We start from the raw sequence: 22,714 nt of genomic DNA on the forward strand, positions 1-22,714 counted from the left end.
TGGAGGGTAAAAAAGTTTGGTGGGGAGTTAAGTTGTACAAGTGATGCACAAGTTTAACTGAAAATCAGTTGGTTTGGATGGGAATGGGATGCAATAAAATGGTAATTCGGTGCAATTTGTCGTGATTAAGATGGGATAAGCATAAAGCTATGGTATGAAAGCGATAAGGATGAGATTTGGGGTTGGATAAATGTCAATTTGTCAAAATTGTTGACTCCAGTCAACTTAGGGTTTATGCTTACGTGGCATTATAATTAGGTAAAAACTAGGTGGGTTCCCAAACCTTCTATTCTTCGAATCGGACCGGGTCGGATCTTATGGTAATTAAATATTTGCAAAATTAAGAAGATGTTTGGTTCCAAGTATTTTTTAAACTAAAATATTTTATTAGTTTAAAAATATTTTAAAATAAGTGAATAAATAAAATATTTTAACTCTTTAAAATAATTTAATTATATATAATTTAAAGAGGTAATAAATTCAACCAAACACCCTCTACATAACCTCGAGTATTTGTTCGTCGTAATTTAATCAAATTACAATTAGAGTGTATTGGTGCGAAAATATCAAATGGTAAAAAAAGTAAATTAAATCAACAATTAAAAATTTATATTATTTAGATGCTTATTTTTCTATAGCTTTGGTTTTTGTAAATTAAAAAATAAAAAAGGCATGTTGACCAGCACAGCAACCTTTACTACCAAAATGTGAATTCATCACTCTTTACAATTAAATAAATGTGAATGTATATATCTTACCTACTGTAAATGTGTTTGTATTAAATCAATTCAATCTTATAACTTAACTTACAATTAGAATTGGCAATTCATTCCTTCTAACTACCACTTTCAAATATTTAAATTTTTAAATATTTTAGTCCTGTAATTTATGGATAATTTTGGTCTTGTAAGACTTTATTTTCCCAACTTAATTCTAAAACCTTAAACTAATTCTTTTTTTACCAATTTGATGGAAAACTCGGATGCAATTTGTATATAATCCAATCAAATTACAATTTTAATCTTGTAATTTTCGGAGCATGGCATGTTTGATCCTATACAAATTGACTTAGAAGACTAAAATTACAAATTATTGTGATCATGTGCAATTTACATATATATTTTTCTAGTCAATTATCAAAATATAAGACTAAATTGTAAAATCAATTCATACAAAATAAAAAATATCTCTTCCCTAAATTAAAAAACTAAAATTATATTTCAAATTTAGCATACATAATATATTGTTGAAAAAAGGTTTATGACATGATCTTCACCTGTACACAAAATCACATAATTTTTAAATATATATATTCCGAGGAAAGCATAGTCCTAGAGCCCATGGATGTTGACCAAGATTGGTATTAATTCTTCCAACGATGCACCTGAAAGTTTAAGTACAAATTGCTAACTTTAAATCTGGATTCAGCTTCAAGAATATTGAAAGAGTCAAGTTCTAACAACATGCCCAAGTCTAAAAGATTGTTCGTTACAAAAAGTAATATAATTATCCACAAATTATTTCATTTTCGTATTTGTCGCACACTTGTAATAAACTGACACACAAAAATATTTTCGGGCACTTGTTGGTTGATTTGATTGATATGTTGTTGTCTTTTTACGGGATGAAAATGATATTTGTTTAAAATTTTCTTATCGACCAAACAATCTATATAAATCATATTTGCTGGCATTTTCTTCCCCTTTTTTTCACACCATAATCAATTCTTGTGCCAAACAACATGTTAGGTTACGGATAGATTAATATGGTATGAAAGATCACGATCGGTCCAAGTTGAATCCAAAATAAGGAAAAAAACATAGTTGAGGAGCACATGATGTTATAACAATTTGTCCCTAATGACGGATGTCTTGGGGCAGGATATAGCTAGATATGCATGACATGAAACAAAGATATATGTAATATATCAAAAGTGTCTAGTGGAATAAAGAAAATTTCTTCTAGAAGAGACAAAATAAAGTTACATGCGACTTTTTTGCTGCCCGATTAATTAATTTGAATAGCGAAATTACAATTAAGGAGAATCGTGTTTCTCGTTCATAATTCTGAGATTCTGCTTTTAGTTTCCATCTTCCTAATTACTTCTTAAAATAACTACGTTTTCCTTTGTCTTGAAGCTCTTTTGTCATGTAATAAGTTGCACTAGGAAGCACGCTTTGTCGTCTAAGCTTTTGAGATTTGACAAAGAATAGCTAGGGTATACGTGGATATCTCCTTTTTGTCAAAACTTTCAAGTTTGGAATTAAAGTCGGTGAATTGATCGTTCAGATGATTGCAACACTGTCGATGTGTGTGTATAATTATATTTATTTAATTAAACAACAAAGAAGATTTTATTACACGTTCTCTAAATACTATTTTCTTGATTTTTCCATCTCAACAACATTATCTACACTTGTCAGTGTGAGTGTGAGAACGTATTGCTCCCAATACAATTTGTAATGCAACTGTCCCCAACTTTTTGCAATTTGTACAGAAAAACAAAGCAAGAAATGGAGAGATTCAACTTGTTGACAGCGACCATAGTGCAGAAAGCCAAACCCCAACTCAGATTCACCATTTTCATCATCATCCCCCACTTGCATATTTCACACTTTTAATTAAAAGCTAAATTACAACCACCTTTTTTAGGTCTGATGTTATTACGAATACTTATAATTATTTAAAAATTATAAATACTCTCATTATATTTGACGAATTCATGTATACAATCCTTGAATGGAGGTTTAAAAAAATTGTCAATTTACCATATTATTTTTTAAAAAAAAATCGAATAAGATGGATGAAAAACTATAAAAAAAAATCATAAAATTATAATTTTTAGTATACGATGGCATTTTTATCAGTTCACCATGTAAAATAAATGAAAGCCTAATGGAGATTAATGAATTGGGGGCATCAATTCAAATTTTAGAAATTCAAGTGCGACATATATATAAATAAATTTAGAAACTGTACAACAAACAAGTTTCCAACATAAAGTGGATGTAGAAATAATTTGGATTATTGCATGAATTGAACTTAGCTCTAGACAAAGGGTTTGTTAAATGCGCAACTCACTACTTTTAGCAGCAAAGTTACTAATAATCGTGATTTTGACATGTAATTAAAACCCGCTTTACTTTTCCGAAAATGTCACCACATTCAGTGAATATTAAAATGAATTATGTCCGATTAATAATAACGAGTACAAATTTGGTCCCTAAAATCGCTTTTTATAAGACACAGAGAGCGGCGATGGGACCAGAAATTAGGAAAGGGGAAAGACACGCTTATATTTATATATGCACTTGAGGGAATCAGTAATCTAATCCTCGTACGTACAATTACAATTGCTAGCTTGCTCTGATGGCAACATCTTGCAACTTGCTCCTTCTATTTTCCACTGTCACAATCAATACATTCCCATGAGTTAAAGTTTGAACATTAACCATAAAAGGAAACACAAAAGTTTTGTGCAACTTTGATTACTTGAGCAACGCCGAAAGTCTTATTGTCCTAAACGGGGCTAACATAGTAAGGACAAAAACAATCTACATTCGAGGTCGCAACGATTGTACCTTTTTTCAAAAAAATAAATCTGAATGATATTGCTGACTTTATATATCGTTTCTTTCGTACGACTGTACGATTATCGTTAATAAAAAAGACAAATAATATTAACAACCTCTAATGTTGAATCTGAATATATAAATGCTCCATGCCCTTTACAATGTTCCAAGTACAAATTATAGTTATTACTATAAGCACACTCCTTATTTAATAGTAAAAATTTACAGAATTAGTATTTCCTTGGGTGCATTTTGAAAATGTCGGATGGTGTTTCTGTATTTAAACCTATTATCAAGAGGTGTTGACGTAATTTATATTTTATAAAATATAATTCAACAGAATCTCTCGTGCCCATCATTAACAAACATATTACTTGTGAATATTCAATGTATATAGTTTACGACTTTTAATATTAAAATTAAATTTAAAACAAAAACAAGAGAATAATAAAAGACTATTATTCTATATCAGGTCGTATTCATGTCCACGTCCACGTTCCAAGAGTAAATCAAAAGGTCGGACGGACAGAAATGTTTTGTAATAAATGGTCCCAATTACTCATATGAGGAAATCATTTCAACATCAAATTCGTAAGATCTAATTTTCCTACCATAAATCATCACATGTAGCACAAATCTTTTTTTTCAAGAACAAGATTGACACAAATATAGGTTGGTCGGCCCGCAAACGAAGAAATGGATCAGGACCACTTCACTTTCAAGTTTTATATATGCATAAATGATAGCCCATAAATATATGCATTTGCACGAAAAATTCTTACCTAAATTAGATTCTGTCAAATCAAACTAACTAATTACAAAGTAAATATAGTATACTGTGACGTGACTGATCACTTTTATTGAACTGTATACCAATCATATGACAAGTGTATTTATATTTATTGTATAATTGATTTAGGTTCGGCCTAATCCGATTTGGATAAATGTGTCCAAAAGTCGTATTAGTGTAAGCAAAATCAACCTTAAAAGTGGTACAATACGGACTGAGTCGTGTTGCAGTTGAAGTAGTCAAAACATATATGATGAGTTGAAGCAAGTATGTGCGTATATATATGTATACGTAGTCCATCATCAACCCCAGCCCCATGACCACTTCCTGTTCAAACTAAAACATTGAATGTCGAGTCTAACTCATCATCAAGAATTCAATGTAGGGACAGTGAAATTGGAATTCGACCCCTCCTAGGATCATGTTCATACCATCAAATAAGTAGCTCCATTTCTTTTAGATGAAATAACAGCCTTGTCAAATTCGAAAACAATAACAAACCATTAATCTATCACGAGTTTCACCATTATTCGACCTTATTTTTGGTAAAATACACTACGAGTAATCCTAAAATTTGATATAATTACGAGCATATTTTTATTAATTGAAATATTTTCAATAACCCTAATGCTTGAAGAATTAGATGACTCTTGTACGGAGGCCTAATATTTCACAAAATTATAAAAAATAAGTGAAAATTATAAATCATAATCCACAAAAATATTTCAGCCCGTTCACTATAAAAATATAAAATAAATAAAAATCTAACAATTTGGGCTAGATCATGAGTGGATAATAATTATGTCAAACCTCATGAGAGCTCGTTGTAATTATACATAATATACGATCAATATCTAGCAAAAATAAGTTATATTTAACAAATAAAATTATACATATTATAGATGAGGTTGATTGATCATTAGCTCATCAGCTGGATTAATATTATTAATTAGTTTTCAATGTAAGTATGGAATTATTTGTTGATATGATGGAGAAGAATGACTTGTCCAAATCCTAATTGTCTTTATCGAAACTTGCTACTTTCCACTAAAACATTCTACCAAGAAATGAATATTTCATGATTGAAAAATCCACCACCCCAAATCAGAATATGATGAGTTCTATATCATTGTGATATTGACATGAAATCTTTCAAAAATGACCTTATATTAATCCTCATTTACTTTTTTGGACCATATAATATAAGTAGTATTTGGCCCAACGTTATGTTATTTTACAGTCATGGTACCATATTTTATCAATTTAACAAAAATAGTACCGTATAAATGGAAAAGTATACAAAAGGTAACCACAGTACTTAATTTATTCAATTTTCTGGTACTATATTTGATCACACTGACAAATATGGTACCATGACTGTAAATAGTCGAAAATGTAGTACGAAATATGCAATTCTCGCAAGCTACACCGTAATAATCATAAAAAGTAAAGATTAAGCCCAGAAAAGGGGAGCTATAATGGGCCTGGCTTATGGATTAGGCGTCATGAATCTAAAACATATAATGAAGGCAATTGAAGCCCATTAAGTCATATAATGGGCCTGCTAATCTGCAGCTGATCCTATTCAAATTTAATGCAATTAATATATAGCAGAAACTAATTAAATGCTTTTGTCGTCATTAATATTTTGAGATTTTGATTTTAAATAACTTTGGCAAATACTATAAATTGTGGGTCGAATTGTTTTACTCAAAGCAGATTTAGTTCAAGTATAATACATTTGATATATAATTAATTATTTCTTTAAATATATTATGTAATTAGTTTAAATTCGATTTAAATTAGAATTTTTTTAAATAATTTTATTATTAAATTTATTTTAAAGTATATTGTTTAAAAAAAAATAATGAAATTTGAATAAAAAATTCAATTCGGTGTAGCCAATCATCGTCTATTGCAGGAAAAGGAGGTATTGACTACTTCTTGTAGCAAGTGGGGGTGAATTTACAAATATTCATAGGTCAGGGGGGGTTGCTGGAAATTACGGGAACCTTGTTCGGCTGCGAGGATTTGACGATATTTGCGGGTGATTTGCTCTGCTCCGATAAACGCTCCCAAGAATCACTTGTCAGTGATTCTAATTCCTTCGGCTCAAGTATATTTGTCGGCAGATGAGAGTGGAATTAATGGCGGCGGAGAGTGGTAGTAGTAGTCGGGGGAAGAAAGAGTCAACGGCTGCATTGTCGAATTCGCCGCGTCAGGACGGCGACGTCGAAGATCCCGTGAAATCACCTCCTCATTCCCCCAATAATTCCTCCACTCGCAAGGTCTATATTTAGCATTCGATATTCATATCTTACCCCTGCACGTTTTTCGGCATTTTCTAGACCTAATAGCTATTTGTTTCCATTTAATTAGAATTACTTGGAAATGCTTTTCCGCTTGTTTCGTGGTTTCCTGACCAGTTTTCACTGTAGCAGTTGCTTTTAGGAATTTGAGTTGAATAATATTTTACTTGATTGATTGCATTTTGGAAAATTTTTAGTTCACGGACATGTTGGCTTTATCAAATGGGTTTGGATTACAGACGACAATTTTCCATATTGATAAAGAATTTAATATTTGTTTTTGGCATTGATAAGATAACAGACTCTCTCGAGTCTCGTCATACGGGAGTGATGATGAAGAAATTAAACCCTGATGTTGAGTTACTTGGTTGATATGGTATATCACTAGTTAATCACTGCCATCCATGTGTTTTTTATGAGGCTCTACGGGCCTTAAAAGGATAGAAATGAGTTGAAGCATAGAACACTGAACATGATGGAAAGAGAAAAGTTATTCTATTAAGAGGAAATGAGCGTAGGAAAATGGAGTGATTATTACGTTGTAGAACATGATACTTTAGTTTGAAATTAAATGATATCCTGTTGTTTCTTTGTATCTATGCTTGCTATGTTTTAGTAGATTTGTAATCAGTGAATTGCATTATCAGCATTGGGTTATTACAGTCTTATGTTGATTGGATGTGATAATTCTTCATATCCATAAAATGCAATTGTGATGTCATTATGATGCAATTAACTATTAAATTGAAGTGCATGAGAATTTCTTCCAACAAAAAATATCCTCCCTTCAGTTTTTAAACTCAGAGAGTAGTTCTACGTTCATTTCAATAGCTGGCTTTCTCTTTATTAGTGGTATCTCTTTTCTGTGGCTAGTGATTGGGTTGAACTTGCTTAAGTCATCCAGAATACTAAGATGATTTTGGGAAGTTTGTCCTTCCATTAGTAAAAGCCTTTGATTTACCAATTTCTTTTATATTCGACTCTTTTAAACTGCAATGGATAGTATGATTAGAATGGCTCTAACGCATGTTTTTTTGTCAGGCTTGCTATGCTGTTCTTCAGAGTTGGGTTTCAAAGAAGTTCATGACTGGATGGTGATGAGTTTGGTTTTAAAAATTTATAAAATTTCTTAGTGATTTCCAATGTATTGCTCAATTTTGACTGATGAGTTTAAATTGCAGCGTTGTTCTATTTCCAGTTGCTGTTACATTTTTCATCACTTGGTGGTTTATTCAGTTTGTTGACGGTTTCTTCAGTCCTATATATGAAAGGCTTGGCATTGACATATTTGGTAAGTCATCGAATCATGATATTGTCTGCCGGACGATATGCTGTCTTTCCCTTTTCTTTCTAGTTTCAAGTTATGGATAATAAACTCCACATATAATAGTGGTGGGCATCAGCATAACTGAACGAATAGTTAGGACACTGCTAGTTGGCATCCTGGATAGCATGCATCTTAACTAATTATCCTCTCGTTCTCTTTTATTGCTGGTTGTTGCCATTTTGAACTGCATATAGGATACTACGTGGATCCATTAATAATTGAACTTTTTCTTTTTCACTTTTCAGTAGCTGATTTATTATTTTCTGATGATCTCTTCATATACGGTGCAGGCCTTGGGTTCATCACATCGTTGATCTTTATTTTCTTTGTCGGTATATTTGCTTCGTCATGGTTGGGTGCTACAGTTTTCTTGATAGGAGAATGGTTTATAAAACGAATGCCCTTTATAAAACATATATACTCAGCATCCAAGCAAATTAGTTCTGCAATCTCTCCAGGTAACAGTTGTTTTATGGTTTTCTCTGTTGATTTTTATGAAAATGCACTAAGTTGGAGAAGGCATTAAGATGCAAATGCCTTTTCCACCTATCACTATAATTTCAATCAACTGCTTGTGAGAAATGAGAAACATGTGTTGGGGGAAAAAACACTGCTTTACCTTTGATAGATTGGTCTCAGAATGAGCACTTGTACTTCACAGTCAGTATTCCATTTTTTTCTTATACAAATGTTCATATATTGTTGAGTAGCCATAATGTAGGTATGTCAAAATATTCTTGATGATATTAAATAGGCTATGAGAGAGAATGGATTTGTTGCTTCATTGAAGCTCTTCAGGAGTGCACACCCCTCGGTGGATAAACGTCCTTCTTGGTCGATGGATCACTGCCTTACTGCATGAAATCCTATACCTCTGGTAGTTATTGACTGAGGGCTTTTCATCAAGACCAAGCCGTGAAGCTTAAGTTTGCAGTTTAATAGTTTTTAATCAACACAATTTTAGGCTGGTAGAGATATTTTGTCCTTTACGATCTTATAAAAAGGACTTCCCTTGCATTATGCTAGCACTTTCCCTTCCATTTTGTGTTGCATGAGTAGAGGTCTTCATGCAATGGGCTGAATATTGATAAATATTATTTATTTTATGGCAGACCAGAATACTACTGCTTTCAAGGAGGTTGCTATTATTCGTCATCCTCGTGTTGGAGAATATGCTTTCGGCTTTATTACATCATCAGTAGTTCTGCAGGTGCTCGCGATATGTTTTTTTTTCCTCAAAATTCTTGCAAATTGGACTCTCAGTTTTACAAATTATACCATCGGTTGTTTATTGTCATCTTTTCAGGAATGAATTGTGTTCAAATTTGGTGTCAAGCAATGTTTGATCCATTTCTTACAATATAAACATGTCTCTGTGACATTTCAGATCGCATTATGCCATGTTCAAGCATAGTGTCCTGCAAGTTGAACTGTTGATAAAAGCAAGATTTGCCTTTATCAGGTTTTGTTTTCTCATTGATTGGTTGTTCTCCCATGATTTCAGAGAGATAACGGGGACGAAGAGTTATGCTCTGTTTATGTGCCGACAAATCATTTATACATCGGGGACATATTTCTGGTTAACTCTAAAGATATTATTAGGCCGAATTTGTCAATTAGAGAAGGCATAGGTAAGTTATTCGCTTTTCTTGGTGTGTCTTGCAGTTTCATTCTATGACAGGACACATTTTCTTACCGAAAATTGTTTAATGCTCAATGCCTGAACTTTAGCATTTCATACAGCCTACAATTTAAGAAACACGACCCAATTTTGCCTTGCTCTCTTCTTTATTTTGCTTGTGCTTTGCTTCTCTTTTTTACCTTTTGTTGGGGTACTGCCGGAGATTTGGGGGGTTGGTGATCAGGTGGGGTTTGATGATGATTTTCTTCTCCTCATAATAACATCAAGTTGAAAACAACTTTTTGTCTGGTTCGGTAACTTTAGCTTCCCAACTGCGCTCCATTCCTAGGCTATTATACTAATTCCTTTTTCCCTTTATTTCAGAGATCATTGTTTCTGTAGGGATGTCAATGCCTCAGGTGATTTCTCCTATAGAGACTATAACTCGCAAGGATGACCGGATACCTTCCACTAGGAATATGATATAGCAACATTATGCTCGAAGAATGTGAAACATTTTCTCTGGCCCTGGCTATTTATATTAGAGGCTGGTCTTCTGCTCTCACACTTGACAATATAAAGAGGGCTGTTGAGTTAATTGGGTGGGACTCATTGTGTTCCTAAAATGATTACTTATAGCTGAGTTGTTGCTTTTTCAATTTCTTTCCGAAGGTAGTAGATATATCTTAGGCCTGTTGAGTTTAGTCAGTGCCAATATACTGAATCTGTACACTTCTATTTATATTCTTTAGTTCTTGTAAAAATGAATTGACATGTTAATTTCATCCTCCTCCGTGAGATTTTGCTTGTTCACAGACAGATATTTAGTATCGTCGACTTCTAATATTGATGGTTTTCACTGGAAGGGACATGTTAGCTTGAGAATGGGGGTGATGAGCCATTAATAACACTGACAAATTGGGACCCCAGAGCTTATATAACATTCTTACCGAATGTTAATATATGAACATTACAATCCACAACAGTGTAATCTAATATAAAGTTTCTCAGCAGGAATCTGCAAAGGAAGAATCTACTTAACTTTATCATTCTAGTCGCAGATTCTCTTTTGATTATTATTTCGACTACAGCCAAAAGAAAGAAACTACAATCCTTTTTAGAAACAAAAATTGGTCACTACATGCAGAACACATTTCTAAAACTATATAGTATTAAAGCCTGACACAGTTAAGAGACCGCTCCTGGAGGATATTGAAGGTGGAAGTTGGTTTCTCCATTTTATTCTTTTAGCTTCTGTACAGTTTAACATCGGTCAGCGTCTCCTTTGGGCTGTAGGGGGTAACTTCTCAGAGGGGCCACAGGGAAGCTTTTGCCCGGATTCACCTTCAATTTTACTCTTCAGCTCTCTCAAAATCCTAATTTGGCCAAGCTTTTCTGGAGATAGTTTGTCCCAGTATATTCCTACATGAAACATCAACAATAAATCATCTTTCTCCCGTGATAACAAACAAGGTCACAGATTAGTCTGTATTTTGGCAAGTAGATTGATACACAATTGGACCATGTGAAAGAAACTAATAATAGGGGAAATTCCTGAACTAACCTTGAGGTTTTGGAATGGATGTCTTTGTGAAAATAACTTGGGTTGGAGTGCAGATGATGTCAACAGGGACATCATGAACCAACAATTTCTCAATGGGAATATCATCAACCAGTTGTTCATCATGCACTGCAAATGTAAATGAATGAGAAAGCTTACTAGGTGCAACAATTCATTAACATTTACATCAAGAGTATGTTGCTACTACAAAATAAATAATTGGACACCAAATCAGTTTGGAGACCCTGTAACATTTAACATCATGAACTTTAGACAAAGTCATAATAAGCAAACATGGAAAACATTGATGTGCACTGGATTCAAATTCCTAAATGGTGTCTAAAAAGTCAGCATCATTCCGAACGTCATGAATATATGTATCCAATGGCTTTCAGTCGGTCCAATGCTGGTGAATGTAATATGATTATCAATGTGGAGAAAGCTACAAGCACTTCTAATTATTGATTAAAGCTTATACAAAGACAACAAATGCCAAGGTTTTGCATTCACATTACTCAGCATGAAGATCATCATAGGTAAACTTGATAAATATCTCTAAGACAAAATTCATCTTAGGAGTCCAAGAAAACTCACCTGATGTGACAACTGGTGTTGAGTCATCTATGGCACCCATGTAATGTAGCATGCCATATTCAAGTTCTGCAAATCCCTGCCCCAGATATAATTTGATCATGAACTTGATAGAAACAAAAATTACTAACTAATCCAAATACCGTCCAGGATTAAAGTATGTCAGGAATCACATTTAATTCACATGTCTTACAATACACCCACTTATGTGCACAGCACAAAGAAATCCCAATAACTGAAGTTCGAAACAATGATGACAAACATAACTCTTCAAGAGAAAATAATTCTAACCATACAGCCTTGAGATTCTCTTCAAAGCAAACCAATGCGCTACCTCCAAACCTTAACAAAAACAATGGAAGCAAAAAGACAATTACATATGATATACCTCACCCTTGCCCAGTCTTGCCCCCGTCTTTGGGTCAACAGCAACAGAACCAATGACAATCAAGTCCACTTTTATCTTCTCATCCAGCCCTATTGGTCTTCCATACTTGGCAACTCCTACAGAAGTACATGCCTCCTTAATCGTGCTAGGATTTAACATCGAGTATTCAAGTGCAGAAAAGAATCCGGTTCTCAGACGTGGCTGTGGTGTTAAAAGCTTTTTCCCACCTGTGTAGATACAAACATCAAGTGATTAGCTCAATGCATCAAACCACAGTATAACCATCAAAACGAGCTGAATCAGTTATCATCGGAAGCAAGACTTTCCATTAATTGTAATCCCATCTCTCCAGTCTAGTAATTCTCATCGAACTGGAGCCTAATTGTTGCATTAAAACAAGATACATCATGTATAATTAAAAAGAACTAACCATTAAGGGTGAGGAATCTGACTTGCTTTTGGGGCGTGTCCGGGTTCACTTTCACGCAATTAGCCTCCTTAAACACCTCCAACTCACTTAACTGCCACACACACCCTCCTCCTCCATTAGAAAGAAACCCCTCAAACAAAATAGACCACTCTAAAAGAAATCACAGTGACTGAACCCACATTCACAAAATCACACAGTATTGCTTACTTTATTAGCAGCAATATGGGCCCCAACAAAATTGGGAATGCGATGGTGAACGGGCCTAGGGAACTGGGCTATGTTCCGTGCCTCCATCAAGTCCCAGACCCGTTTCCTGATGACCCATTTCCACGCCTTCGGATCGTCCGAATCTTGGGCTTCCATTTCAGATTTTTGCGCCATGGATTCTCGGGCGGCGGCGTCCAGCCTCAGGCGCTCAGACTCGTAAGCCTCCTCACTGAACGTGGCACCCTTTTTTCCGGTGTGAATTCTTGATTTATTGCGAGTCTCCAGGCTGAAGAATGAAGGAAAACTAAGAGGGTGTTTGGGGGTAGGTGCGGGGAAAGGAAATGCAGAAGAGAGCTTCAGTAATTGCGCATCCATGACCATGAGAAAGCCGCAGAGTTTGTGTAATCTTGCGACAGATAATGTCGCGTTTTTGTGGCGATTGAAGTAAACACGAAAAAAGAAAGAGCACTGAAGATGTCGCGCTCACGGAATATAAGGTGAAGTGAGTACGTACTTGGTGCGTTTATATGGAAATCCATTTGAGTATTTTTGCACATCAAAGTCAATTCCAAACTACAACAAAAATATTTTAATCAAAACATAGAAATATAATTAATAACTTAAGAATTTGAATTAAAACCAACATAATAAGTTACTATTTAGAAAGATAATAAGTATGGCATATCCTATTTATGCACATAATTTTGCTTTCTGTCACATGTATAGGCTGCGTCTTCTTTGTGGGTCGGGACCCTTTGTGTGTGGCCTACTTCTTCTTGGAGCAAGTAGCAAATATTGGCTTTGTTTGGATTTGTATTCTCGCGTTTTTCAAGGTAAATTAAAACACATTTAATGTTTATTTTTGTGTTTTTACACCTTATTTGCGTGTTTTTCTGTTTTTTTACTTTCTATTATATATATACATAATATAAAACAGATGTGATTTGACAGTAAACAGTAATTTTTGTCTCCAAAAAATACGACATTAAACATAAAATATTTATATATAAAAATATATGATTTGTCAATGAACAGTGACTCTCTTGGACCTCGCTCCTTGGGGAGCTTCTCTCTGGATTTTTTTTCATCAATTCAACATATTTTTAGGCTTCATATATATTTTTGGGTATCAGATGATATCTTTATTTTGTTACGATGTGATTTCCTAATTATCTTATTTTATTTAGAATGATGTTTGTTTAACATTTATATTATTACTATTATACTAAAAATTGCAAAAACAGCTCAAATTTAATAAGATTGCAAAGTGTGTTTTTTATAATTGTCGAGTTGAATTTATGCTAAATAATCTAAAAACCGCAAATATTGATTTAGACGGAACGATTATTTAAATTGACCCAATCCACAGTTAAATAACTTCAAAGTAAACAAATACTACTATTAACTTTTTTTTTTGTTTTTTGATTTTTAATTGAATGCTTGTTTAATTACTAAAGCAAAGAAGCATCTGAAAAGGCAGAAAGCAGCCAATGGGTATCTTACACGTAATCGAGTCAAATGGTCTTATCCACTTTTAATCCATAGGGGCCACGTGTTCTTCAAAATTAAGCGGGAAAAGACGTTCCATTCGAAATTCAAAATCATTTCTCCACTCCACTGCATTTAACTAACAATTCCTCACCGGGTGCAACTTTTGCAGAACCAAAAGTTCAACTACAACAATAGATGCATCAGTTCTTTCCATGTTTTGATTTTGATTTGGGTTTAGGTTCTCTTTTAGCTGATGGATTTTCATAGCATGAAGCGCAAAGAGCTGCAGGCGCTGTGCAAGAAGCATAAAATTCCTGCGAATTTATCAAACCTGGAGATGGCGACCAAGCTTCAAGAATACTTTAGGGTAATCACTCGAGTTCGCTTCCTTTCTTTTTCTTTGTGTGTGTGCGTTTGGTTGTAATTTAAGTATCTAGTAAATATTTGTTTTCTTTTAAAAAATTGTTGGGGCCTCACATTGTGATTGTTATATTCATTGTTGAGATCAGGAAAACGGGACATCCTTAACTGAAGGTCTGATCAATGATCATGAAGAGAATGCCAGCGAAACTGAAACTGCAGATGTGGTTATCAATAGGAGAGTTAAGAAGGTTCGCTTTAGTCCTGACCATGAAATTATCGAGTTTACCCGAGAAAAGAAAAGAACAAGTAGGAGAATTTTGGTTTCAAGTAGAAATAGTAGTTCGGCTGTTGAAAATGTTGATAGTGGCGAAGTTAATAATGAAGGTGTATGTAGTTCAGGTAGACTCACACGGTCTAGACGGTCGAAACTGATGGAAGGTGAGGTAATTGAGAGGAAGAAAGGAACACAAAGTGTAAATCTGAAAAATAACCGAGCTGCTATTGAAAATTTTAACAATGGCGACTCGAGGGAGGGTGATGTATTTAGCTTAGGTGCGGAAATGCAGGACAGAGGGGAGCTATTAGTAGAGGGTGTAAAAAATCTGAGAAAAGGAGGAAGAAAAAGGGCAAGCGATGATGATGGAAGAGATAAGAAAGTGTTACATGCTGCCAATTATGAGTTGATTCATGAAATTGTGCACAACCCTGGTAAGGTTACAAGGTCTAGGGGGCAGAAATTGATGGAAGCTTCTACAAGGAAGGAGAATAGAGGGAGAAAGGTCTCAGTAAATCATATGGTTACTGATGAAACTAATGAGAATGGTGTGTTTAGTAGTTCCTTCAGGAGTAGAGGGATAGTGGTTGAAGAGAAATTGGTTATGGGCTCAGGCGTGAGAGTGAAAAATAATGGGAAAGGGTGTGAAGAGGTTATGGATAATAAGGAAAGTGCAGCATTACATGTGATGGCTGAACCTCAAATTTTGTTGAGGAGGTCCAAACGGAATGCAACTAAGGTTGGTGTATCTGTAATATCGAATCATGATACAATGAAACAAGAGACTGGTGGGGTTAAGGGCTTGAGAAAGACACCAAAGTTGTTGGCAGCAGAAGGTTCAGGCGTGGATGAAGAAAGTACAGGAAGTAAAGTTGATTGTGATGGAAGAGCAGTTCTTCAGATTGAAGAACCTGTTAAACTGCACCAGCGAAGAAGTAATAGGAGGAAAAATGTGATTGCATCACATGAAAATGGAAATTGTCAGTGTAAAGCAGAAACTGAGAATGGATATCCCTTGACAAATTCAGTACTGCAATTAGGAATGGCTGATGGAGTTTCTAAAGATAATGAAAAGGCTCACCAGCCTGCTTGGACAACGAGGAGGTCAAGGCAGAAAAGTTCAAGCCTCAATCCTGTTTCTGGTAATGAAAAATTTGATACTGATTCAGCAGCGAAGATTTGTGAGACAAAAATGCATTTAAGTAAACCATGTTTAGTAGAGAAAGGAAGTCCCACCGTCCAAAAGAATATGAGAAGATCAAGAAGGGACGTTTCGAAGAATGAATCAAAAGAAATTCTAGATGAATTTGGTGGAGATTCTATTATTCAGCAAAAGAATGGCGCAAGAAAGCGAGAAAGAGGTCCCATCTCAGGAGGAGATGTTATAAAGACTGACAATGATCCAATCTCTCTGAAACGATCCATGAGGAGAGAAAGTAGAAGTGAGAAACCTGAGCCAAAAGCTGCCATAAGCAAAGTTGCTGATGAAACGAATCCACCAAGTAGATGGAAGGAACCAAATATGGATGCTTCATCACATGAGAGTTTGCTTGAATCATTTGTGGATGCTCAGCTACCCATGACGGAAGTTGCAGAAAGTACTATCACCAAAGACATAGTTAGTGAGGGACTGACTTCTAGTGGAAAGACTCACACAGAGAAAGAAGACGTCACTCTGGCAGATAATGCTGGTAGAACTGATATTAAGTTGATAAATGGGAATCAATTGGAGAACTCAGACGAAAATGCCGCACCCAATATTGCCAAATTGAAGACGGATTCAGGAAAACTAATTTCTTCCTGCAAACTCGAAGATGTGGAAAAAGTCAATTCCTTATTGGATTCTGATGTGCAAAAATTAATTGACAAAAATATCTCAGACACAGATAAGAATGACCCTGAAGTTCAGATGTCCAGCCAAACCCAGGATTCTAGCTGCAATAATATAATCGACGACCAAGCACTTCTGGAAGTCTCAAATGTTTGTGCAAATGCAGGTTTTGCTGAGAGCATCTTACTTGATAACCAAACAGATTTCAAGAGTAAGACTTTTCCTTACCTGATATAGTTCCCTGTGATGTCAATTACTCGCCAAAGTTGTCATTCACTTTCTGACTGATTTGTGGCTGATCTGGAAGTGACAGAGGCTGAAGCAGACAAGCACATAGAACGATGTTTGGATGTGGTTGATCATGTTGTCAAAGTTGAAGGTGTTCCTGTCCAAGAGAACTTGAACTCTGCTGCAACAGAAAATGCTAATTTCATAAGTTCCTTGACTGCGTGCTATCATAATGATGTGGAATCAGAGGCTGAAGCAGACAAGCACATAGAACCAAGTTTGGATGTGGTTGATCATGTTGCCAGAGTGGAAGGCATTCCTGTCCAAGAGAACGTGGACTCTGCTGCAACAGAACATGCTAATTCCGTCAGTTCCTCGACTGCATGCCACCACAGTGATGTGGAATCAGAGGCTGAAGCAGACAAGTACATAGAACCAAGTTTGGATGTAGTCCATCATGTTGCCAAAGTTGAAGGTATTCCTGTCCAAGAGAACATGGACTCTGCTGCAACAGAACATGCTAATTTAGTAAGTTCCTTGACTGCATGCCACCATAGTGATGTGGACCACCTGGAGGCATCCAATATTATTTTTGAGAATAATAATGAAGATACACCCTCAAAAGCTGGAGAGCTTGGTGCTCTTGAGTCTTGCGGTACGTCGTTTATTAGAAATTGGATATGTGGTTTTCTCTGTGGACCTTTTACCTTAGCAATGCTCTCATATTTTCTTTGCTGTTTTTCAGAGAGACATGTTGATTCTTCTGACTCAAAGAGAGCATTACAACTAAAAGAGCCATCATCAGACAAGCTAGGTAGAAGCTTTGAGGGTGATAATACAGCTGAAGGAGATGATACCTATTTTCATAAGGGTATAGATTCAGAGTTGGCTGAAACTGATGAAGTTGGATGCTTCCACGATCACAAAAGTGCAAGTAATGAAGACAGTGAATCAACTGTGCCAGATGTATCTAATGGCGAAAGAAGTGCTAGCATTATCCCACAAGATCGAGGAAACTTTTCAGTGAATTCTGATGAGCAAGGGATGGAAAACGATTCCCCCGTGGTAACCCCCATAATCATCCACATAAACAGTGATGAAGTTAATTTAAGAAGATGCTTTAAGGCTGATCATATTGAAAGGGAAGAAACCTATAGTTATAAGAGTACACCTTCAGACATTGCCAGAACTAATGAAGGTAGATCCTCTATGGGTCACAAGAGCAAATGTCATGAGTATGGGGAATTCAGTATATCTAATTTATTTGATGCTGAAAGAAGCGTTATGATCACACCACAAGATAGAGAAATCTTTTCTGGTGAAGATTCAATTAAGCAAAGGAGATTTAATGAAGATGATCAGATAGCTGAAGGAGATGAAATATATCCACATGAACCAAATAGTGATTCTGAATTCCAAGGTAAACAATTTCACTAATGTTTGAGTTAGTTTATTAGTTGTTAAACATATCCAAGTTCTGCTTACAGTGCTTCCAACTATATTAGTTTTTTGTTTCATACTCAACTAATACGTTACAAAGCTTTAGTTAGCAATATTGGGAGTTGTGAGTTAACTGTGAAATGCTTTCAGGTACTGTGCCCCCTACTTCTAACATGTGTGAAGACATTGACAAAGAAACTGGTGCTGCTGACAGTATTCAAGAAAAAGAAGTTTCTATTTTGGGAGTTAATACTCTAGGAGATGAAATGTCTATGGAAGAGACTGCGGAAGATGGAGAACTTGAAAATTTCAATCAAGCTGGTGAGAATAACAGTAAAGATACACATGAACCAGGTACATTCAGAAGCTTTCTTTCTCTTTTGACTACGATTTCTTCTGTCAAATCATTATTCTTTGATCTTTTTGCAGCAGTAGAGCGACCAAACACTCCATTAGCCAAACCTACTGCAGACACTATTCAAGGACATGAAGCTTCAAATAATGAAAGTGTAACAGCAGGGCATGCAATGTCCATTTCCAAGACTAATGGCGAAGGAAAGACCAGTGAGGTTGAAGGCTCCAACATCAAGAAGGATGGTTAGTCCAGATATGAACTTTCACTCTCTCTTATAACTAACAATCTTCATGGTGAATGCTGTTTATATCTTCCATCTCTGAGGAACAATTGCAAAATTTTATGGTTTTTCCAGCAAATGATGCAAATTGTGGCAAAGATAAAGAGGATATTGCTGATCCGTGCATCTCAGATGGAGCAATATCCGCGGATGCTAGCAAAGGGATTAAAAGTCTTCCTCTTCCTCAATTGAACTTTCAAGATACAGAGGAAACTGAACGTCAATGTAACAACCCGCAATCAGGGCGCATAGTGTCAGAAGGATGTGAAGAGCGTACTAGTGTTCAATCCAGCCAAAGCTGGACAGGTCGACTCAAACACTGGATTTCACTACGTACAATTTCTCGGTAGATTTTAAACTAATTTTCGGATACAATTGCAGAAATTGAACTCAACAGTCTCTTCGAGACAACTGTGAATAGCATCACTCCCGCCGGACTAAAATATACTTCCTCTCAAGGAACTGAAACATTAAATTTGACGATGTCAATGAACAGATCGCTTGCCGACAGTGGTGAGATGGAGGGAGAAAGAGAAAGTCAATGTGCGAAAACCCAATATGAAAATGTGGTTTTGCCAACTGACCAAGGTAAAGTTCATTAGAGTTCGACTCGTTCTTGATACCTAAATTATGCATATCTAACATTTTTCATCTGACCATCTATGTAGAAAATCGACTTAAGTTGCTATTTGAATCGCCAATAAAGATTATCGATGCAATCTCTGGTCGTGACACAGAATTGGACAGAACTGTTATGTCATTTAAGGAATGCATTGACCCAACGAAGCAAATTGAATCTGATGAAGAGCTGGCAGACGCTGGACGCGAAGTCGACAAGGGCTTTTACCCTGGAAATTCATCATCAGAGAAAGTTGAAGATGTCACTAATGACGAGTTAAAGGAGTTTGACAGTGTTGAATTAGAGAACAACTGTATGAGTACGGTTCTTTCTGAAGCTGAGGTTGATGGCTGTGAAGCTTCGGAGGAGCAGTTCACCGAGAGCACATGTAACTGCAAGGAAGAAACTAACTCTGTAACAGAAGAAAACAAGGAAGAGATGATCATTTCTCTAGGAGACGCCTGTCTTTATGAGGAAGCAACCGAAGATTACAGTGCATCGACAGAGAAAAACATTAGAATTTCGTCTGGTTCAATGAGGAATTCAGACAAAGACGAAAACTGCACTGACAAGTTAATAGACACTGATTTGTCAGAAAACTTCAGTCATGGGAGTAGATTTTGTGGTATATCAGAGGGGACAATGACACCAAGCAGTGAAGCGGCGGGTGGGTTATCTGATGCTGATCATCAGAAGTCTAATGTGCCCCAGGACAATCACTGTGACAATTCCTGCAATAAAGATGTCAACATTTTGAGGGAAACATCAGCTGATAATCTTAGGGGACCTCTGGATCCAGAAATAGCAACCTGTGGCAGCTTTGAAGGTGAGAAAGATGTAATCGACAAAGATAGCTCAAGTTTGATTTGTCATTATGAATTCCATTTCGGAAATGAAATCAAAATACGATAGTATCTAGAATGAAAATACGATAGTATCTAGAATCTTCTAGCCGAAACGTTAATTGACACTTCAAATTTTCGGGGACTAAAACTCCCAACATTTATGAAATTATATGGGTTGGGGGGGAATGACGAGTTTAGTTTTTCTATTTGATAAGTTGTATATTCCACATTATTTTCTTGAATTTATTTTCTTATTTTTCTAGGTAGCTCTCCTAATCTATTTACAAGGGCCTCCCACGACAATGGCGACATAACAGAAACAAAAGATGCAAAATCAATAAAAGAGGATGGTGATCCATGTGAAGCTAAGATTTGGGATGAAAAGGATGGAAATCCAAGATCCTCTCATGATACTTCTGATAAGCTGCCTACCAACAGTGAAATGGCAAATTTTGAAAGCCTTTCAGTTGGTTACAGTCTTTGCCAGGAGGTAGATAAACTTACAACCATTCTTCAACTTCAGAGTACAAGCAAGGAGACGATGGAGACAGGCACAACCATCCTGAATATAGACAAAATAGTTCTAGCTGAAGGTTGAACCATTACCTTGTTATAACCTCCCTCAATTCTTTTTTGTACGAATCTAAATGTGACCAATGATTTATTTTTTCTCTGTTACAGGATGTGGTCCTTCTGTCTATAGTGCTGAATGTGATACCCTCAGTACCTTGGTGATCCATGCAAGTCAAGGAAATACGGAAAATGGTGATGTTGAACACTTAGAGGTGGAATCACCTGTTTTAGATTTGGAACGTGATGACGAGAAGAATCATAAAGAGGTCAAGGAGACTTCATCTGCTACAATAATAACATTTTGCAACGAAAGCCCTGATTTTGAAGATAAAATTGTTGAGTTCAACAACGATATTCAGACCTTGTCGGATGTACCTGACTCTGGATATAGTGAAATCTTAAAAGAAAGTGATGTCGCTGATGCCATAAAAGAGTATATTGATTCTGAATCTTCTTTGTCTCTGCACTTTAATGGCTCCAGTGCCAGCCATCACATTGATGTATTAACACACAGTAGTGGAAGGAATGCCTGTGAAAATGCTGCCTTGGGTGAGTCAGACCAGGAAGATATTGGAGTACTTTCCAATTCTGAGGGTGAAGATGATAAGCCATCGGTTGAGGCCCTTGAGGCAGAAAGCAAGGAACTGGAAGAAGCAACTCTGTCTATGGAACTGGTTCCAGGGTCAAAGAAATTAGTGAAATCTCCTGCATGTATTAATTTGCTTGGTGAAGAAGGTATACAACATTTTATTGTTACCATTTTATTCTTAATTTCTGTGGATTGCATCGCAGATTTATGTAAGCTTAATGTTTTTCATTTTCTTATGTTCAATCAGGCTCCTCTTGTCATAAGCCATCAGTTGAGACAAAAGGTAAAGAACTTGAAGAAGCAATGCTGTCTCATGAAATAGATGGCTTGGCATTCTGCTTCATGTCTAGATCTTTAGTTGATTTTGTTGCACAATATCATATTTTTACTATTCTGTTGATTGTTTGACTATTGAGTTCAGGATGTTATTTAGAGATGCTTGATTTTTCTGGTCTTGTAGGCTTTGCTGTTAACAACACATCGGAGACGAACCACAGGTCCTCGTCCAAACAGTCATGTTTGACTGCCAAGAACAAAGCCAGAACCATCTTGATACATGGGACTCCCAGGAAGCTTATGACTGTCGCAGATATGAAAGAGAATGCAGCAACACACAAGCGTTCCAATAATATTGGTGATTTCACTACAACTAGACCAGCAAAAAGGAGGGCTTTGCAGGACGTCCATTGGAAATAGAAGCTCTTGGTTTTCTCTTCAAAACCGTTTCCAGGAGATGTGTGTGTGGTGTGTTCTTACTGTTAGTTTATGCATATCTCATGCCAATATTTATGAAAAAAGACCCATTAGGTTTGTATCTTCTTAGCTCTCTTGATTCACAAAGGAAACTAGTAGATTGTAATAGATTATTCTGCAATGGGTTTAAAACTTGATTCATGTGTTTACTTCACTTCATAATTGAAGGGAATTTACCATTGGTGCATGCATCTGAACTGGCATAAACCAGAAGAAGAAAATGAAGTAAAGGAACAGACACCAAGTCTGAAGAAAAAGAAACCATAAGAGGCGCATT

General features: G+C 35.8%; 3 protein-coding genes across 5 annotated transcripts; 2 read left to right on the forward strand and 1 right to left on the reverse strand.

Annotated features, from left to right (window-relative positions):
- Nucleotides 1–6,323: 6,323 nt before the first annotated feature.
- Nucleotides 6,324–10,404, forward strand: LOC105179333 (protein LIKE COV 2). Its single transcript, XM_011102934.3, has 7 exons — nt 6,324–6,650; nt 7,713–7,765; nt 7,853–7,962; nt 8,289–8,456; nt 9,111–9,208; nt 9,503–9,629; nt 10,004–10,404. The coding sequence occupies exons 1-7, from the start codon at nt 6,495–6,497 to the stop codon at nt 10,105–10,107; spliced, it is 816 nt and encodes a 271-aa protein (XP_011101236.1). The 5' UTR covers nt 6,324–6,494; the 3' UTR covers nt 10,108–10,404.
- Nucleotides 10,405–10,524: 120 nt separating this feature from the next.
- On the reverse strand, nt 10,525–13,271 carry COG0212 (NagB/RpiA/CoA transferase-like superfamily protein). Its single transcript, XM_011102939.3, has 6 exons — nt 12,797–13,271; nt 12,590–12,680; nt 12,160–12,386; nt 11,775–11,850; nt 11,184–11,309; nt 10,525–11,041 (listed from the first exon to the last, which is right to left on the reverse strand). The coding sequence occupies exons 1-6, from the start codon at nt 13,175–13,177 to the stop codon at nt 10,893–10,895; spliced, it is 1,050 nt and encodes a 349-aa protein (XP_011101241.1). The 5' UTR covers nt 13,178–13,271; the 3' UTR covers nt 10,525–10,892.
- A 1,153-nt stretch (nt 13,272–14,424) lies between these two features.
- Nucleotides 14,425–22,578, forward strand: LOC105179348 (uncharacterized). 3 transcript variants are annotated; one of them, XM_011102941.3, is made up of 13 exons: nt 14,425–14,654; nt 14,797–16,966; nt 17,063–17,638; nt 17,729–18,403; nt 18,574–18,777; nt 18,853–19,020; nt 19,134–19,364; nt 19,440–19,646; nt 19,727–20,503; nt 20,786–21,115; nt 21,204–21,830; nt 21,932–21,967; nt 22,145–22,578. In XM_011102941.3, the coding sequence occupies exons 1-13, from the start codon at nt 14,541–14,543 to the stop codon at nt 22,378–22,380; spliced, it is 6,351 nt and encodes a 2,116-aa protein (XP_011101243.2). In that variant the 5' UTR covers nt 14,425–14,540; the 3' UTR covers nt 22,381–22,578. The 3 variants fall into 3 exon arrangements, with proteins under 3 accessions (XP_011101243.2, XP_011101250.2, XP_011101257.2); XM_011102948.3 differs by having other exon boundaries at nt 18,856–19,020; XM_011102955.3 differs by having other exon boundaries at nt 17,069–17,638.
- The last annotated feature ends 136 nt before the right edge of the window (nt 22,579–22,714 follow it).

This window comes from Sesamum indicum, linkage group LG2, assembly GCF_026168435.1.
Source record: "Sesamum indicum cultivar Baizhima isolate 11 linkage group LG2, ASM2616843v1, whole genome shotgun sequence".
Taxonomy (NCBI): Eukaryota; Viridiplantae; Streptophyta; class Magnoliopsida; order Lamiales; family Pedaliaceae; genus Sesamum; species Sesamum indicum.

Coding starts and splice junctions, on each gene's coding strand:
- LOC105179333 (XM_011102934.3), top strand. CDS start 6,495: ATGAGAGTGGAATTAATGGCGGCGGAGAGTGGTAGTAGTAGTCGGGGG. Junction 6,651..7,712: donor ATAATTCCTCCACTCGCAAG/GTCTATATTTAG, acceptor TTTTTTTGTCAG/GCTTGCTATGCTGTTCTTCA. Junction 9,209..9,502: donor CATCATCAGTAGTTCTGCAG/GTGCTCGCGATA, acceptor CCATGATTTCAG/AGAGATAACGGGGACGAAGA.
- COG0212 (XM_011102939.3), bottom strand. CDS start 13,177: ATGGTCATGGATGCGCAATTACTGAAGCTCTCTTCTGCATTTCCTTTC. Junction 12,681..12,796: donor CCCATATTGCTGCTAATAAA/GTAAGCAATACT, acceptor TGTGTGTGGCAG/TTAAGTGAGTTGGAGGTGTT. Junction 11,851..12,159: donor CAAGACTGGGCAAGGGTGAG/GTATATCATATG, acceptor TATCTGGGGCAG/GGATTTGCAGAACTTGAATA.
- LOC105179348 (XM_011102941.3), top strand. CDS start 14,541: ATGGATTTTCATAGCATGAAGCGCAAAGAGCTGCAGGCGCTGTGCAAG. Junction 14,655..14,796: donor AGCTTCAAGAATACTTTAGG/GTAATCACTCGA, acceptor TGTTGAGATCAG/GAAAACGGGACATCCTTAAC. Junction 19,021..19,133: donor CTCCAACATCAAGAAGGATG/GTTAGTCCAGAT, acceptor TGGTTTTTCCAG/CAAATGATGCAAATTGTGGC.